Below are 21287 nucleotides of genomic sequence, written 5' to 3' on the forward strand. Positions count from 1 at the left end.
TAGCTTCCCAAGAGTGAAGTAGTACTCATAATATTAAACTGCCACCTTTATGAAAAAAGATTTCAAATTATTTTAAATGGAAGATTTCTATTTTGGGGATACAGACCTTTCACGTTATGCCCTCAGCAACTAAACACTATTAAAACAAAAAGTAAAGATAAGAATAATATCACTGGACTTACTGTTAAAAATATCAAGGTTTCATCCTTGATGTCGCTTACCATATACTTTACAAGATCCACTCAATGTATTTCTTGTATAACTTAGTGTAAGGCAATACTTTGTGTTTCTACGAATTTATAGGCATCCTTATACATGATAATGAGAATTATACAATGGCCATATTTCCTATTTTCATTTGACTGCCAGAAAATTAAATGGGCCATTGTTGTTCTAGGCACTGGAGATAAAAAATAAAATTTTCTATATTCATGCAACTTATAGTCTATTAGTTGCACAACGAAAATTAATAAATAATTTAAGTATATAGTACAAAAGATGATGATATGTCTTAGATAATAACAAACCAGTGAAAAGGAGAGAAACTGCCGTTGGAATATAAGTGTGCTTACAGTTTTGAGAAGGAACATTAAAAGATCAAAGATAGTAAGCCATGGAGTTTAGTAGAGGAAATGTAATCCGGGCAGAGTAACAAGTACAAAACCTCAAAGAAAGAACAAGCATTAACTGTGATTCTTGTAAAGAGGCTGTGGCAAGAATACAGGCATGGGTTGATGGGCAAGGGTTGTAGCCATGGAGGACAAGAAAAGAGGTCAAATACATGGAATGCATTTGGAAGGTGAAAACAAACAGGATTCGCTGAAAACAAACGCAGCATTTGAAAGAAAAACAGGTAAAGTTTTCAGACCCAAGAGCAAGCATAATGTCAGCATTAGCTGAGATGGGTAAGAATAAGTTTTATTCGTTGGGAGTTGGGGAATAATTAGGAGCTTAGTTTTGAAGAAGTTAAATTTGAGTTACTTATTGAATGTGCAAGTGATATGTTGAGTACAGGTCCAGAGCATGTCTATTAGATAACAATGTGCAAATTACCAGTATTTTACATTTAAAGCACTTTAGCCAAACGAAATCACAAGTTGTAAATAGAAAAGAAGTCTAAGGGATGAGCCCTGAGGCATACCAATGTGAAATAAACAGCTGCTCAGGAGGAGCCCACAAAGAAGACCGATAGGAATCAAATCAGAATTTAGTATTATGCAGCCAAGTAAACATAGTGTTTAAGAAAGTGAGTAGTAGAGAGATCCAAGATGGCGGAGGAGATAAATACTGTATGTTCTTCCTTCAGTGAACACATTAAAATTACAACTAAATTATAAAACAATCAACCTGGTGAACCATCTGTAGTCTGGCTGAAAAAAAGTTTTATAACTAAGGATATAAAGAAGAAACCATGTCAAGACTGGCCGGAGGGGAAGAGATGTGAAACGGCCTGGCCCCAAACTTCCACATGACAGTTATAATCAGGAAGGGTACCTTGGATGCGGAGGTTACTTCTGGAGGAGCGAGCGACCCCAGCCCCACTCCTGGCTCCCGAGCCTGGAATACTGGTGCCGGAAAGGGGAGCTCCCACAACATATGGCTGTGAAAAACAGTAAGGATTTGAACCATCCAGGTGGGACGGAAGGCTGTGGGAAACCCAAATGTCCTCATAAATGGCCTGCGCACAAACTCTCTGACTCCCAGGCACTCATCCTGGCCTCGGGCAGAGGGACGGTGGCTCGATGACATCAGAGGCAGGAGTGTGGTGTCAGTGCGAGAGCTGGAGGACATTTTCCTGATGAGGGGTGCTCTTCCCATGCAGCTGGCAAGTGGGCGTTGTCTTTCCTATGTTGAGCCCACCCACACACAGGCCAAAATGGAATCTGAATGGCCTGGTGAGCTCTTCTGCTCTGCCCTACTGACTCAGCTAGGACCCATTCTGATGCAACTCGTGTACCACTAGAAGCACTTACTCTGTGAGCATCTAAACCCTCCAGCATTGTACTCTTTCTTGGAAAACTATCAGAGTCCATGGGCCCCAGGCAAGCGAAACTGGCTTTGGTGTGCTCTGAGACTTTTTCTGAGCTGCTCCAGGCTCAGGACTGGCACCAAACCAGAGTCAACATTAACCAGGTGACCACACCTCCTCCCACTCTAGTGATTCCCTGAGACCCTGCCTCATCCAACTCATGTACCACAGAGACTTTATCAGTGGCTGAACCTTAAGGGAGCCAGCAGATGGCATCAGGCTTTGGGGTATCCTGGCTTACTGTGGAGCTACCTCAGGCCCAGTACTGGTGACAGCCATCCTCATTTCTCAGCGTGGCCTCTCCCATGTGCCTCCAGGTTTAGCACAGGCAGTGAACAACTGTGGATCACTTTGTAGTTCCCACCAGGCAGCTCGTGGCCAGACACAGGCAATGGCTGACCAGGGCCTACACAGGCTCTCCCAAGAGGCCCCAGAACAAACATACTTGGAGGTTGGCTTCAGACCACAGTAGATCATTGCCCACTTAGCCCCACAAGTGGCACACACAAAGGGTGGTCTCAAAAGCCACCAGAGCCCACTGGTGCAAATCCCATGCAGTGGGGTAAGACCCCCAAATAGCACCTACAAGCTGTGGATGTGACCAAACACTACAGCCAGTCAGCCTCAGGGCCAATCCCACCCACTGATGTGTCAACTCAACTGATGTGCCAGGCTCAACTATAACAAAGGACACACACAACCCACACAAGGGACACTCCTGGAGCAACCAGAGCAAGTGACTAGGGAGACTGTGTCACTGGGCCCCACAGGACACCTACTACATAAGGCCACCTGGCCAAGACTGGGAGATATAGAAGATCTACCTAACAAATAGAAACAAACACAGACAGGCAGCCAAAATGAGGAAACAAAGAAATACATTCCAAATGAAAGAACAGGTGAAAAAGAACTACACAAAATGGGGGCAAGCAACCTACCAGAGACAGAGTTCAAAACAATGGTTCTAAGGATGCTCAAAGAACTTAGTGAGAACTTCAACAAAGAGATAACGAGCATAAAAAAGGACATAGAAACCATAAAAAAAAAACAGTCAAAAGCAAAGAATATAATAACTAAAATGAAGAATGCACTAGAAGGAATCACCAGCAGACTAGATGAAGCAGAAGATCAAATCAGTGATTTGGAAGACAAGATAGCAGACACACCCAATCGGAACAGCAAAAAGAAAAAAGAATTTTTTAAAAAAGAGAATAGTTTAAGAGACCTTTGGGACAACATCAAATGTAACAACATTTGCATCATAGAGATACCACAAGGAGAATACAGAAAGCAAGAAACTGAGAACTTATTTGAATAATGACTGAAAACTTTCTTAACCTGGTGAAGGAAATAGACATACAAGTCCAGGAAACACAGAAAGTCCCAAACAAGATTAATCCAAACAGGTCCTTACTAAGACACATTATAACTAAGGTGGCAGGGGTTAAAGACCAAGAGAGAATCTTAAAAGCATCAAGAGAAATGTCACTAGTAACTTATAAGGGAGCCCCCATAAGATTGTCAGCTGATTTCTCAACAGAAACTTGCAGGCAGTAGGGATTGGCAGAAAATATTTAATGTAATGAAAAGTCAGAACTTACAACCAAGGGTACTCTACCAAGCAAGCCTATAATTTAAACTATAAAGACAGATAAAAAGCTTCCCAGACAAGAAAAAGCTAAAGGAGTTCATGACCACCACACCAGTATTACAAAGAATGTTAGAGGGACTTCTTTAAGATGAAAATAAAATAATAATAAAAATTATGAATAATAAAATGGTAATAGCTACAAATCTATCAACAATTGCTTTCAATGTAAATGGATTAAATGCTCCAATCAAAAGGCATAAGAGGGCTAAATGGATAAGAAAACAAAACCTTTACATATGCTGACTACAAGAGACTCAATTTAAACTGAAATATACACAGAGAAAGAAAGTAAAGAGATGGAAACGTTTCATGGAAATGAAAATGGAAAAAAAAAAAGCTAGGGTAGTAATACTTATATCAGACAAAATAGACTAAAACAAGAGACAAAGAAGGACCCAATAATCCTATTTCTGGGTATTTATTTGAAGAAACCCAAAATGCTAATTTGATGGGATCTGTGCATCCATATGTTCACTGCAGAATTGTTTACAATGGCCAAGATGTGGAGGCAGCCCGGCTGTCTGTCGATGGAAGAATGGATTAAGAGTCAGTGGGACATATATAAAATAGAATATTGATTGTTCAGCTCATGGAAGAGAATGGGTTCATGCCATCTGTGGTGGCATGGATAGACATGGAAGGTACTGTGAGCAGAATGTCAGATAGAGAAAGACAGAGGCAAGGTAATTTCACTTATATATGTAATCGAAAGAACAAAAACAACAACAAAAAAAAACAGAAACAAACTCATAGATACAGAAAACATTTTGATGGTTGCCAGATTGGAGGGGGAGGTTGGGAGTTGGGGGATGAAAAAAGAGGAAGGGATTAAGAAGTACAAATTGGTAGTTACAAAATAGTCATGGGATGTAAAGTAAAGCATAGGGAATATTGTCAATAATATGGCAATAACTATGTATAGTGCCAGGTGGGTACTAAACTAGTCAGGAAGATCACTTCTTAAATTATATAAATGTCTAACCACTATGCTATACACCTGAAGTTAATATAAAATAATACTGAATGTCAACAGTAATTGAAAAATTAAAAAGTGGAGGGAAACGTGAAGGGGAATAGGAGGTCCAAATTTCCAGGTATAAAACAAATAAGTCAGGGGAAATTAATATACAGCACAGGGAATATAGTCAATAATATTGTGATAGAGTGGTAGTGTCAGATGGTTGCTGGACTTATGGTGATCACTTCTTTAGGTATAGAAACATTGAATAACTATAGTGTACACCTGAAACTAATATAATATTGTATGTTAGCTATATTTTTAATAAAAATCTTTAAAACGATAAAAAAAGAGAGTAGTGATCACCAGTCAGTTGCAGCTGACGGGGATTCAGAAGTAGGGCTGCAATACTGGGAAAAGATCATATTTATTAAGAATGAAGGACAAATACTACTAAGAAAAAGTAAACACTTCAAAACTATTTTCAAGAATTTGTCTGCATAATTATCTTTACTTTTTTCTAGCTTGAAACTAAATATTAAGAAGTCAGGAGTAGATAACCTTCAGGAGGTAGGGTCTGGGTGACCTGGGACACCTGGGCAGCTCTGGGCAAAGCTGCAGTGCCCTGACCCTCTGGAAACTCTTTTGCCTTTTTGGACGCTCCTCCTGTGACACAATTATGTCCCACCAAATTCTTGGCAAGGCATTCCTGCTTGATTTCTCTATTCTTATTTGTTACAGTTGGAAGTATAAGATCAGTACAATGTATATTACATATGGTAATGATCAATTCTAATGTTGGTTGGGCTAAAAAAATAAGCCTGACCTGGAACTAAATTAGTAAGAGTGTTACTCAATTCAAGTGACTAATAAGAGCACCACTCAGTGAATGTGAATTATTATAAATTGAAGAAAGTTTAGACCTCTACACAAAATGTTTCCTTTCAAAGCTGTTTAGAATTCAAGTCTTCCAGAAGCCATCTACACAGTTCTCCACTTACCCACATGATGTATTTCTCCCCCAATTTAAATATCATGTTGGTACATTTTTAGGGGTGTTACAGATAATTAATTACCTGGCACTTAAAATATGTACCTTAATCCTGAAATTTACTCTGAACTTCTCAGCTAAGTAGGGTACAGGACATAAAACATTAAAATTTAAAATACGTCTCAAGTTTATGCAAATGTACATACTTAGAAAAGAAGTTTTTGTACTGCTTTAATGAACCACTTTATTATGGTATAAAGAAGGAAGTCATGTTTGACTATAAATCAACTCAAATCATTTACTGCATTATGGATAAACAGAGAGAAATGACAAAGTAGCAGGAGGAGAAAATGTGATGAAAAACAAGTGAGAGAGCTTCTTTTTAAATTGGGAGCCACAGCATTTTTTTTTTAACTGTTTGGCATAAATAAAAATTTAGTAGTAAAAGAGAAATTAATGAGGCAAGAAAAATTTCAGGGCAATGTCCTTGGGTAGGTAAAAGGCCATGACCTTGGAACACAAGGGGATGATCCGTTGTTAAGTTCTCTGGGTTTGAGGGGTTTTTGTTTCTGTTTTTTGAGTTTGTTTTTATTATACTTCCTTATAACCCCACCTGGGAGCTAGAGCAGCTGTAATCAGAAAACACTAACAAATTCCTAACAACAACAAAAACAACAGAAAAAGCCTTAAGAAGACCCTGCTGCTGAACTGTAGGAAGGAGCCCTGTAAACCATGGCCCTTCCCTACTAAGGTCAGCAGTGGCGGAGCCTGTGTTGATGCCGCAAATGAAACAAAGTGGTAAGCTTTATGAAAGCTCAGTGGCAGGTACACTATTTTTAAATTATATTATATTCTAAAAAAGTATATGTACTTTTCAGCATAGTTTACATTTTCATAATGAGAAAAGATAAACTGTATTCTGCATGTTTAATTATATTACTAACAAGAAATAAGTATTTAAAAACTTGTGAACAGAAATACAAGCAAAAGATATACGTTTCAAAGCTTTCAGAAACCATAAAGACCAAATACGTTAATCCTCTCATTTCACTGTCTGAGCCCTGACGATTGTAACAACTGTAAACAATATAGCTAGTTCTTAAATATTTTGGTCAACATTCAGCAAGCTATCTCTGATAATTCCAAGAAATTTAGAGGTTGGCAATTAAATTTCCCAATGGAGCCTACAAATGCGAGTAAAATGGATACACAGAAGAGCCACTTTTCTTTATACCTCTTTACTTTGCATGAATTTGGTAGACCTTAAGGTTAATATAAGACTGTTCATACTCTGGCTCCAAGTTCTAATTGTTTGGATGAAACAAAGTCGTGAAAACAAAGAAAAAAGAAAGGTTGACCGCTTTTGTTTTGTTAAAGTAGTTTGATTTATATAGTGAGAAGAGAAAAAAATATTTACTCAACAATAAAGTATATATAATTGTTTAATATGAGTAAAGTGTTTAATCATTTAAATTATCTATGTAGCATGCATCAAAGGAAAAAGAAAATCTAAAAAAAAAAAACCAGAAAAATCACAGATGAAAGATAACACTGAAGACTACAATAAAGAGAGCTAAGTAAAAACTGAAAAACAGAAACAAAAAAGGAATGACATAATGGCAACATTAAATATAATAAGAGAATCATAAAGTAAAATAATTAAAACAACATAAGACTGAATCAGTGCTATGCAGGTCAAATCTGAAAAAGCCTCCCATATTGAACAGAGATGAAAATCACTAAAGAGGAATAGACACAGAAATTTTCAATATACATATGACTAATACTGTAAAAGCAGATATCATAACAAATTGAAAAGAAGCACGTATATGTTAAATATATGACAGAAAAAAATCTGAAGACAGTTGAAGACTGCAAACTAAATAATGAAAGGAAATACACTGTACAAAAGATTTAAAGAATCCATCATTATTCATAAGAGTCCAAAAGTAAAAACAACCCAAATGTCTATCAACAGATGAATGGTACACAAAATGCGGGATGCCCATAGCATGGAATATTAGTTGGCCACAAAGAGGGATGAAGTACAGAAACCTGCTATAACATGGATGAACCTTGTAAACATTATGATAAATAAAATAAGCCAGTCACAAAAGGCCATATATTCCATGATATCTTTCACGTGATATGCCAAAGTAAGAGCTGCAGGTGTTAATAGTTTTATAGTATATCTGGTTGCATACTGAAATCGTTTATTGTTTTAGTATCTTTTTAGTTGTTTTATATTTCTTGGTAAACAATCTGATTTTAGACATAAAAAGATAACATTTTATTCAACTTGAAATCTGTCATCTATTCACTGCCAAACCTTTTTGCTTTGATATTTTCATATTTGGATTTGTCTCTTAGTTGTAGAATGTGTATGCATGATTTTTTTTCAGGATGAGTATATAGATAATATACTTTTAAGACCTTTGCTTATCTGAAAATTATCATTATGTTGTTTTATATTTATTTTGTTTTTCTATGTAGACAGCATGGCTGAGTTCACATATTCCATAAATAGTATTCCAGTCTTTTGATATATATTATCTTTTGATATATATTATTACTTAAGAACACTTAGTATCTTGCCTTATTTTTCTTTGTAAATAGCTAATTGGTTTATGTGAGTGTGTGTGTGTGTGTGTATGTGTGCATGAGCGCACGCATGCCTGTGCATGTGTGCACATGCCAACATTGATGTGCCTGGATGTCCATACTGTATTTTAAATAACAGCTTTATTGAGATATAATTCACATACCAACAATCTCAGCCTTTTGAAGTGAACAATTCAGTAGTTTTTAGTATATGCCCAGAGCTGTGCAACCATCACCACTATCTGATTTTAGAACATTTTTATCACTCCTAAGAGAAACTCTGTACACATAGCAGTCATTCCTCATTCTCCCATTCTTGAGCCCCTGGCTTTGTATCTCTATGGATCTCAGTGAAAGGTAGCAACAAAGAGAGGTGGAATATTGCTTCAAAGCAGATAAAATTTTCAAACAGGTGAAGCAAAGCAATTATTTGTCAGTGTCAAAGGGAACAAAGCAGATACTATTCCCATGTCTAGATTCTAAGGTATCAACATTGGGGGGAAAACAGAAAACACTTCTCTTAGGGGACAGCCAAATTTCAAGATAGAACAAATTTCAGTTAAAGCAAGAAAACTGAGTTTCAAAAAGAGAATAAAAATATACTTGGATTTTCATTTTTAAGTAACAATTTTTTAAGGAAAGAAAGAGTAATACTCCAGAACCAATAAGCATACTTTGCTCCCAGATTTTGGTTTCTAAGTATCATTCTTCAATATAACCACAGCTTCTTGGACAAAATGGTTAATCCACAGCTAGGGCAGGAAAAGTATAAGGTGAATCTGAAATATTTTATAGCACCAGAAAATAAGTATTCAAACAATGATGGAGAGGGGCCGGCCCAGTGGCTCAGGATGTTGGAGCTCCGTGCTCCTAACTCTGAAGGCTGCCAGTTCAATTCCCACATAGGCCAGTGGGCTCTCAACCACAAGGTTGCCGGTTTAACTCCCGCAAGGGATGGTGGGCTGTGCCCCCTGCAACTAGCAACGGCAACTGGACCTGGAGCTGAGCTGCGCCCTCCACAACTAAGACTGAAAGGACAACAACTTGAAGCTGACCGGCACCCTCCACAACTAAAATTGAAAGGACAACAACTTGACTTGGAAAAAGTCTTGGAAGTACACACTGTTTCCCAATAAAGTCCTGTTCCCCTTCCCCAATAAAAAATGGAGACATGTCAAAGGGACACAATTGGGCTATTTTATGTAGGTTAATTAAGCTCAATGAGAGCCACTGGTACAAAGGGGATAAAACTGCCTATCTCTTATGATTGCTCTGTGAGTTAAACATAATTGTGTTAGTGTGTATTTGGCTAAGAGAAGAATATCTTATGAAATAAAGGCATTCAATAAATGTTATTTCACTGTTTCTTATTCACTACATTGGCTCTGAATGAATTCTAGAAAATTTCAATAGTAAGATTTTCATATGTGTATTTACATACACTTAGATATTTGTTCATAAATATATTAGGTCAAGGTCTGATATTTAGAAAAGGATGCATGTAGGTTTGACAACAACAGTAAGAATCCAAATATGTTTTAAACAACAGCATGCATGTACACATAAGTACATGGATTTGCCGACTTACAACTGTTTAGTAAATGATAAAATTTACATGAATATAAATTCAAGTACATTCACAGTCTCAATATATCATTGTCATACAGTAAGTCCTCACTTCACACTGTCCATAGGTTCCTGGAAACTGCGACTTTAAGCAAAAGGAGGTATAATGAAATCAATTTGACCACAGGCTAATTGATACAGACAGTTAAGTTCCCACGGCATACTTCTGGTCACAAAAACATTGCCAAACTTCTAACTACAGAACCAAAACACTTCTAATATTAAACATTGAAATAAATGTGAGCTATACATACTTTAAAAAGATTAATAAAAACAAGTAAGATAATTATTTTCCAACCCTCTTATTCCAGTTCAGGGTCTCAGGTGGCCTGACAGTCTTCCCCTTCCATCGTAGGGCACACCCACATGCACACCCACCCTCACACACACTGCGACGATGTAGACACACCACTTCACCTAATGTGCACATGTGTGGGATGTGGGAGGAAACCAGAGGATCCAGTATACATGGGGAGAACGTGTCAACTCCACACAGTTTCCCCCACCAGAAATTGATTCTTTTTCTCATCAACGTTATACAAAACAACATTGAACGAAAAGATGTTATTTGAGGACCCACTGTATTTGACATGTAGCTCCACGAACATGCTTCAGAAAGTACACTACAATGGTTTGTTTCCTGCTCAATTGCCCTCACCAAGCTGTTTGGCACAGTGCAAGTAGACTGACTATTTTTTAATTAAAATTTAACATTTTACTCTCCTCAACATTTGTCAATGGCTTCCCATTTTCCTTACAATAAAGACCAAAATTCTGACATGTCTATAAACCACTGCATGATTTGGATCCTGCAGAGCTCACATCCCTCATCTCCTACCTCTCTCCACCCAGTTCTATGCGTTTCAGTGTTAGTATCTCACATGCCACGTTCGTTCTAACGCCAGACCTTTGTGCATGCTGCCCCCCTGCTCCTACTTCTCCCCATCTTCCCACCATCAGCACTCCACTATAAGTCATCTTTCACATCAAAACTCCATCATTCTCTTGCTGCACCCACTTCTACTCCCTATCTTATTATTGGGTCAGGCTCTCTTGCAATATATTTCCAAAGCGTCAATAATTCTCATACAGAGTTCTTATGAAAATCACATCGAGGTAATTGTATAACAAGTTTACTATCTATTTTCTCTACTAGTTTATAGGCTTTGACATAGCACAACACATTTTATTCACTAATATCCCCAGAGTCCAACACAATAGTCAATAAGTATATGTCGAATAAGTAAACAGAAGTGGGTCCATTCCAACAACTAACACTTTTTCCAAGCTCCAACAGTGTAACTCTTCAGTAAGTAAATTAAGGAGAAAAAGTATGTCACCCTTGTGAGTATTAAATGAAACAATATTAAATTGCTTTCACATAATATTCAATAAATATTAGTTTTCCTTGCTTGCTGAACATTACTATACATACTTACAGTTATTAATTAAGAATTTCTATTGAACTTGGAACATTTAGAAAAATTCCAAAGGTAAAATCTGTGGCAGGAATTTTGCAAGTTGAACATTTGCTAGATATAATATCACGAGAAAAGCACAGAACCTTTATTATCCACACTCTGGAAATTATCGATTGTGTAACCTAGACTATACACTTAAAACTCATTGAGTCTTAGTTTTTTCATCTTCATGAATAAGAGGATGGACTATGATCACCAATGCCTATACATCAATGATTCTAATTAGGGGTTTTCATATAATATGCCATGACCTCTTCAGAAGCTACCTTCCTTAAAAGTGCCTCCGCAAGTAACTAAACTTTTCATTATTCTGGAATGACATTTGGGAATCTACTTAGATATTACTTGAAGCAAACGTATCACAGGCTAAGTAAAAAAACACACACACACACACAAAGCTTGAAACTCATTTTTATTTAAATGAATGGCTGATTTTTAAAGTTTTTCAATGATGAATTGTACTACTTTGTGTAAATAAATTGAAAAATAAATATAAAGCAATTTTTACTTGATAACCTATAACATGATCTCCAAATATTTTTGGTCAAACACCCCATCAATAAACATATCTGCTCATACAGCCACAATACATGCATATTCATTTATTAATTGATAATTTGTATGTGTACTACTACCATTATACATTTACTGAAAGCCTGCCTAAGAATCATATACTTTTCTAACTATGAGTTCCAACATGAGAAGGTCCTGGGTTCAGAGACTTTCATTCTGGTGAGTAAAGAAAACCCACATTCAAGTAAACAAACAAGTGAGATAATGTCCTACTGTGGAAGTGTTAGGATTGGGTGGGGAGGGGGGAAGGTTATGGAGAAGTGTGAGGGGGTCTATTTTAGCTAGGAGTGGAATATTACCTAGAGATTAAATATTTAAGGCAGAAATGCAAAAGCCACAATCTAAGATAAAATTTGAGATATAAGAACAAGCAGATTAAGTCGTTAAGAACTTCTATAAAACTGCCATATAAATTCTCAAATGTTCCAATCTAATCCTAACCTTTATTTGCTCATTGATTCCTACACCACTATGGGAACCAGTACAGAGTTACAGTATGTTTGAATATTCATATTCCTTCTTACATAATTTTACTGAATATTCTAAAAGATTATTATTTAAAATAAATTTGAAGGTAATTTATTCTAATGCATACCCTTCAAAAAACCTAACTGAATGAAATCCTAACTGAAACTGCATAAAATTTATAAATATTGGTAAGTATATTTTTATCTGAAGACTTCTAATTTGAGAGAATGGTATGAATTTTTCATTGTTTAAATCTATTTTTATTTCCTACAAGATGATGTTTTTTATTTTTTTCATATAAAAACAACTCCTGGGTTAAATATACTGCTCTAGTTTTACCACCTGGTGTCAAGAGTGTGGGCTACAGAACCAGACTGCCTGGATTGAAACTGGCTTTGCCGTTTCCCAGCTTGTGATCTTATACAAATTAATTAATTTCTCTTCCTCTGTTCACTTAAATAGAAAAAGGGGATAATAAGTGTATCCTTCTCAGCTGAGGATTAAGTAAGCTAGTACAAACAAAAAACTTAGGCTAGCCTAGCACACTAAATGCTCAATAAAGGTTAAGTAGTATTTGGACAAAGGTTATGTTTTATTTCGTAAATGATGCTAAATAATAAGCTATAAGTTGTTAGAAAAAAAGTTCGAATAAGAATATTACATATGTTATAACCTCCTTTATATAAAAAGTCCTCAGAAAGGCATGCAGTGCCTTCTTTAGCCTATTCAGCATTTTTATACAAATAAGGAACTACTAACCCTTGCTGAATGTAGATCCGGCCCCACACCAGTTCCAGGTCTAGTGAGAACAGTGAGCACAGCGTGTCAGCCCTCACACTCTACCTTGCAGCCAGTGCCTTTGCAGAGGACACAGACTACACAACTCCACTTGGGAGCCCTGGTGGGAGATCTTCAGACATTTTTGTTTTCTTTCTTACACTTTGTTGTTTTTATAAATTATTTTTACAATGAGTCTATGTTATTTACATAACCAGAATAATATAACACTTAACCATAAAATACATGGTCAAATAAATTTTTTCTCTCTCTCTAGATTAATTCAATAGCAATTTTTTTCTTTCAGCTATTTTTAACTTTCTCATAATTGTGCATATTGTCAATTTTAGAATATGCAAAAATATTAAATAATTCTGAAATAAACGTCTCAAAATATTAGAATATAACTTCCGGAAATTTAATAAAAACACTGATGAATCAAAGAATAAGGTTAAACTGCCAACCATGTGGCTCATTAATGTTTGGTCAGATAATCTTCAATCCATTATGTCTTCAAACTATGAAATATAAGAATTTAGAGTGTTCATTAAGGTCACTTCTGCTCAATTTGCAGATGGACCAGCCAAATCCTATTTAAATAGCTATTTATATTCAATGATTAATAATCATATAAAGCATTAACTAACAAACAACAATATATTTAGTTTAAAATAGAAAAAATTAATCTGTTTTAGAACAAAATACAGAATAATTACACTAAATATAAGGTTAATTCAAGTTTTAACTGCTTTATTGTTTTCTATGACAGCATTTTAATTAAATTGAGATTGATATTTTGTTTTTTTCATTTACAGCTACAGTAATGTATATTAGAAATATTGTCTCTCATTTATCAAACAAAAGAAAAATCAAATCCAATAAATAATATGCTTATAAATAATGTCTTTCAGTTCAAACCATAAACATTAATTAAATAAATCAATGATAATTAAAGGGTTTACAGTGAGATGGATAAATATTTCATTTTTTTTACTAATATAAATTAAAGTAAGATGTAATCAGTGGTACAGGTGATCACTATGTAAGTTGTAATTAAATTCCTTACTCTCAAAAAGACAGTTACATCCTGAACTCTAAATAGCAATAGAAGAAATTCAAAATAAAACATTAATTTTTCAAAGAATAAAAGGTGAAATAAGCCAAAATGTGTTAGATTACTTGGAAATGTACTAAAGCACAATAATTAGCAGTTTGGGTATTACATATAGTTAAAGGATTAATATAGTAGTAGCCTAAAGTAGATGATTGCAGAAAATGACTTTCTGTACTCTGATTTCTACTCATTGAAAATATATCATCTATGTAACATTTGCATAGTCCAGTTTTTCATGTTGTGTTTAAGGTTTTCTTCGTTATAATTGTTATCATAATTAAAAACAAAACATTTAAGGAAAAAAGGAACTACAAAACCTTGGGACTACTACTTTTTTATATTTGCAGAGATAATCTATGTAATTCAATGTTACCCAGGGTCAATCAAATTAGGTATCATTGCTAGAAACTTTTCTTTTTTTTCCCACGGGAGTCATGACAGCTTTCTAACATACTTGGTTTTTGGTTTTAAACTGATGTTTGAAAAACTTACTAGGACTCTATAGGATACAACCACTGGTATATTACTTTCAATTAAGTTAACACCATATTGCACTCAACTGCTTTAAGTTACAGTGTGGACCTGCATTTCAAATTTCACTCTAATCTTTAAAATTCAGAATAGTTTCCATTAACACTATTACAAGAACTACTGACCTTTTCTTCTTTTAACACCATTTTTTCCATAAATGTCTATTAAGCCATAAATGTCTTATAACAAATGACAAGGCTGCCATCTAGTGCTTTATGACTATTCCTTTAACATTTTTAAAACAGTGAATATCCTATATAAATCTAGAGATGAGCCATCAAATATGGTAGCCACTATCGCATGTGGCTATTGAGTAATTGAAATGTGACTGATTTGAATTGAGATTGCTGTAAATATACAAGCTGTATTTCAAACACTTAATTTGAAAAAAACTTTAAAAAATATATTTTGATGATTACTATACTGTTGCATGTTAAAATGACATACCTTAGATATGTAGACATAAAAATATTATTTAAATTAATTTCCCCTGCTTTTTTTTACTTTTTAATGTAGGCGGTAGAAACTTAAAAATATGTGGCTCACATTAATTTATATTGGACAGCAGTGATCTAAGAAAATTTACCTTAATCTTAAACATAAACATATGCTTTTAAACAATAGTATATTTCTTATTTCTAAAAAATGGAATATAATTTATATGTGTGCATAATTGTAACTAGTTACTACTTTGGTACACAATAAAAGCTAAAGATTCAAGAAGAATCAAAGAAGAATTTCTAATTTAAAAATATCAGAAAAACTATATCTCTATAACATCCAAGATGTTTGAAAGAAGAAGAGCAAAATGAATGTGGAAAGATGGAGAATAAAGGTAATTTAAAAGACATAGAAAATAGACAATTTGAGTATCAGTAAGGAAAATAATTGCAAATGGATTACAACATTTTGAATATGCACATGTGTTCATATGTTTACGATACAAAAAAAACCCACACACAAAAAAAAACCAGTGGTCAACTTTGAGAGATATTGAACAAACAATTCCTTACTTTGAAAACTTGTAAATAAAAAGAAGACTATAACATTTATCATACCTTTTCTATATGAATTATAGCAACGAGTAATCAAACATATGAAAGAAAATTGTTTCTACAGAGTTTTCAAATCAAGAAATAGAGAAGGAATTGGGATATCACTGTTTTGCAACCTCTAGTCAATTACGTTCTAAACACTGACATTTAGTGTCTGCTAATAACGTAAAAGGAAAGACTAGGAGGCATTATACGCTTCTGCTAGATGAAGAACACAAACCACCTATGAAACACTGTTTCCTCTAAAATCAAATCTGAATCTGATGAAACCTCTAAATCAGGGTTTCTCAATCTGAGCACTGTTGAAATTTGGGGCCAGATAATTCTCTGTTCTGAGGAGGCTGTCTTGCACATTGTAGAATGTATAACAGCATCCCTGACCTTTATCCCCTAGATACCCTTAAGACCCATGCCCCGTGCACAGTTATGATAAGCAAATACGTCTCCAAACATTGTCAAAAGTCCCTTAGGCAACAAAAACACCTTAATAAGATACAGTATTTTATATGTCACATTCTTAATAAAATTAGAATTATCATTGCAAAGTGGTATTTAAAATACTTATCAAAATTAAGAAAATTCTTACATAGACATACAAGAAGGTAAGAATTGAACCACAAACTATGTAGAAAATAATTTAATAAGAAAACTTATGTCAATTGTAGGCAAAAACAACATTTTTTTAAAAATTACTAACCAGTGGAAAGAATGAATAAACCCCACCTCTCATCATGCTGTAATATGGCAATAAATAAATAAATAAATAAAGACGATGAACAGAAAGAATAAAAAAAAGCATGAGAGATTTTGATGGAATTTAGCTAATTTTCATGGAATTTAGAGATTTTGATGGAATTTAGCCAATTTTGAGGTTTACTTAATATTTTTAACTATTCCTGCTTTAAAAGAAAATAGTAACCTCAAATTCATTTTCAAAAGCTATCACCATACTTACAAAATATGAAGATAAAAAAGGAAAGGTAAAAAATTATAGTCAAAGGTTATTTCATTAGAAAAAATAATGTAAAACTATAGTCTACATTCATTTATATTGAAAATAATCCCAAATAAAATATAAAAATTAATATTTTGTGGTATTTCAAATAATATGCCATGACTATGATTCGTTTACCCCAAAATGAAAAGATGTTGAACATTAGAAAGTCTATCAATGCAACTTCACATTTAACAAGATAAATAAAAAGGCATTCATGATGAAATCCTGCAGCACAATAATATAGATAAGAATTTTATTAACTTGATACAGGGAATATTCCATAAACTATACCAATGTGTTGACTTAATGGTGATATCTACTACCATCATTTTGATTCAGTACTGAAATAAAGATCCCAACCATCCCAATAAGAGAATAAAAGAATTGGAAAGTGAGGGAAATACCTGTCCTTATTTGCATGCAATATAATTAGCTACATTTAAAAATAAAACGAATCTATGAAACTAGAATTAATAGAGTTAATAGAAGTTGATAAATATCAGATCAATGTACTAAAAAGAATTTTAGTTTTAAATATCAAACATAAATAGAAAATGTAATTTAAAAAGATACCATTCAAAATAGCAACAAAAGTATTAGGAAATTACTATTTTACACATCTCACAAAAACATGTTTGAGACACGGACACGTGAAATTGAACTCAATATTATTAGTCATAGAGAAATGTAAATTAAAACCACAAGATACTACTACACCTCTTCTATAACAGCTATAATAAGAAAGACAAAATGAAGTGTTGGTGAGGATACAAAAAAAAAAATGAAATATCTATAAATTGCTAGTGGAAATGTAAAATGGTACAGCCATGCTGTAAAATCATTTGGCAGTTTCTTTAAATGTTAAATATAAAATTACCGTATGATCTGGCAATTCTACTCCCAGAAATCTACCTTAAAAAACTGAAAATATATGTCTACAGAGAGACCATCTTAATGTTTATATCAGCATTTTTCATAATAACCAAAGCCTAGAAATAATCCCTATAGCCACTACCTGGTGATTGACAAAAAAAGTGGTATATATAATGTTATACCATTTGCTATATTAACCAAGTGTAATCAAAACACCTAAGGATTATCTAGTTGATACAGAAAAACCATCTGACATAAACAAACATCAATTCCTGATACAAAGACTATGCAAAATAAGAATAGAAGGGAATTTCCTCAACTGATGAAGGCATCTAGGAAAAAAACTACATCATGCATAATAGTGAAAGACTGACTGCTTTCCCTCTAAGATCAGGAACAAGACAAGAATGTTTATATGCTCATCAAATTTTTCCACGGGGTAGCAGACATAGTAGCCAACGCAATCAGGCAAGAAAAAAAAAGGCATCCAGAAAGGAAAAATTCAAATTCCATTATTGGTAGAACACATTATTGTCTATGTAGAAAATATGACAGAATCTACAAAAATGGTACTTGAAATGAGTTTAGCAAATCTGAAGGATATAAAAACCAATATTAAAATTATTTGTAGTTGTACATAAAGACACAATCACACATGAAATATTAAAAAATAATATTTACAATAGCATCAAGAATATAAAACATGTAGGTATAAATCTGACAAAAACTGTGAAAGACCTGTACAGTAAAAACTACCAAATAAAAAATAATTTTTAAAAAAAGATATATACTATGCTAATGGGTCAGAAGACTCACTATAGTTAAGATATCAATTCTCCCCAAACTGATCTGTAAACTAAAAACAATCTCATTTCAAATCCTAACATGTATTTTTGTGAAAATTGACAAGCAGGTTCTTAAATTCATGTGAAACACAAAGAAAATAGAATAGCCAAAATAAGTTTGAAAAGGAAGAACAAAATTGGAAAATAAATATTACATAGTTTCAAGACTTATTGTAAAGCTAGAATAATCATAACAGTGCTATACTGGCATAAGAATAAACAAATTAATTAGTGGGACAATACAGAAAGTCCAGAAATAGTCTTATATAGTCTTATACACATATGTGGACAACTGATTTTCAACAAAGTTGCAAAAACAATTCACTGGTTAAAAGACAATCCATAAATAAATTGTGCTAAAACATTTGGATATACATATGGAGAAAATTTTTTTGATTGATTCCTTAAAATATGTATAAATATTAACTCAAAATGGACTATATGCTTAAATGGAAAAACCTAAAAATATAAAATTTCTAGAGAAAAATATAGTGGGAAATCTTTTGACCTTAGATTAGGCTAAGATTTCTCAAAGGAACAAACTGGTAAATTGAACTCCATCTGAATTAAAAACTGCCATTCAAAAAAATACTCTTAATAGAATGAAAAGACAAGCCACAAACTAGAAAAAAATATTTGAAATAAGATATCAGATAAAGGACTTGTATCTGTAATATATGAAATACCTTGAGAACTCAATAATATGAAAACAAACAATCCAATTTTAAAAACTAGGCAATGGATTTAAACATATTTCATCAAATAAAATATAGATATGGCAAATAATCACATGAAAAAATGCTTACATTATTAGTCAAAAGGGATATGCAAATGAAGTGAGAATTAGAAACCGTTACACACCTATTAGAATGCCTAAAACTAAAAAGACTAACCATACAAAGTATTGAGAGACTTGGAAGAAGCAAAACTCTCAAACACTGCTGGTAGAAATGTAAAATGGTACACCCATTTGGGAAATAACTTGGTTGTTTCTTACAAAGTTAAATACACATCTACCATATGATCATTACCCAATGAAAGTATCTTTAAATACAAAATCTGTGCAGCTTTTTAATAATGACCAAAACTGTCCCCTGCAAAAATCTATCACAAAAATTTTTATGTTCAAAATTTAATCATAATGAAAAATATTGCATTAAAATTCAGCTAAGCGTACTCAACTTCTGCATTTTCTTCCATGTGCAGAACAAGATCTATTGCTACATTACGCTTCAGAATAGAAAAAAAAAATGCACCAAATACAATTAAGAAAATATAGCAAAAAGATATTGATTGCCTTTCTATGGAGTTGTATAATGGTAACATAATAATGACAGCATCAGTTATTCATGATGAATTTTATTATATGCAAAAATCACCTAAAACTAATAACACACACCAATTAATTAAAATGAAAAAATGCAAATACTTACAATAACATGTTCCTCTAAGTGGATTACCAACATAGCGATTTTCAGAATCACATCTGTAGAAATACAAAAACTCATTTACTATTAAACAATAAAATTCAAAAGTCTCATTTTTTCAAGCAAAAACTTAAACTGTACATTAAAACATCTTTAAAAACTATTGCATTAATTGAAGTTTTAAAAACAAATATTCAAAAGACTTAAAGTAGAAAGCCAATATATGAGTATGAGTGAGAAGAAATAAGTGGCGAAGACCAAATAAACATGAGAGGAACATAGCGGATGTTGCACGGCAGATGGGATGGATTATGAATTTGGGGATATACAGCTTTCCTTAATAATATGAGGAGGCATTAAAAGTCTGGGAAAAAATACAGAGTCATTTGTGGGCAGAGAAAAAACAATTGTGTGAATTCATAAATCCACATCATTTTTTCACTTCTGGTATTCTTTGAAATTGCCTAACAGAGACATAGCTTGGTTTTACACAGTGCTACTGCCTAGAACATCCTCCAAAATAAATTCTTATAAAATGTATACAACAGGATAACTAAATAAAGTGACTTAATATTTACATTATACATAAAAGTTTAATAGATGAGAAAGACCTTCGAAAATCGTCTTCATTTATAGTAGAGTTAGTTAGAACAAAGAAATAATTTTAATGCATACATATTTTAATTAATGAAGAACAAAACAGTTGAGAATAATAATCTAAATAATCAGTTACATACTAAATGCAGCTTCAGCCATGCTAGTTTTTTGTATCCATGCAAAAAATGAGTTGAAGAGTAAATCTTTTTCTGTACTAACCACAAAATTAAAGTAGAAATATGATACCTCTTTATACCACTAACGTTATTCTCTGTGAAACAAAGAAACTTTGGGAGTTAGGTTTTTTCCTGAGACTTCCCCAAATGCTACTTTTAAAATATGTGATATATAGTGTTTTTCTAGCTTTAGAAAATCATCATACTCATTATTGCTGGGTTAAGCACTTCACAATCTATATTATTCCTATACTATTGTTCCTTTGTTTACGGTCACCTCCTTAAATCCCATCACTTTGTACCAAGTATGTACATATGTGGCCAGACAATTAAGTTTGCAAACTCATCTTAGAAAAAGTGCTACATACCTCATCGCTGAGTATCACTACAGTCCCCTTGGGAAGCTACGCATCGACGCCAGCATGTAGTCCACCCTTCAAAGCAATTTTGGAACTCTTTCTGCAATGGTCATCAGAGCTGTCATTGTACTACACTTGATGAGGGATTATTAATTATG

General features: G+C 33.6%; 1 protein-coding gene across 1 annotated transcript in view; it reads right to left on the reverse strand.

Moving 5' to 3' along the window:
* Nucleotides 1–21287, reverse strand: part of ATRNL1 (attractin like 1) — a 573257-nt gene that overhangs the window by 374218 nt on the left and 177752 nt on the right. The window contains exon 21 of the mRNA XM_033131140.1: nucleotides 20004–20056. Coding sequence (XP_032987031.1) covers nucleotides 20004–20056 — 53 coding nt within the window. The remainder of the gene's footprint in view (nucleotides 1–20003; nucleotides 20057–21287) is intronic.

This window comes from Rhinolophus ferrumequinum, chromosome 16, assembly GCF_004115265.2.
Source record: "Rhinolophus ferrumequinum isolate MPI-CBG mRhiFer1 chromosome 16, mRhiFer1_v1.p, whole genome shotgun sequence".
In the NCBI taxonomy this organism is placed as follows: domain Eukaryota; kingdom Metazoa; phylum Chordata; class Mammalia; order Chiroptera; family Rhinolophidae; genus Rhinolophus; species Rhinolophus ferrumequinum.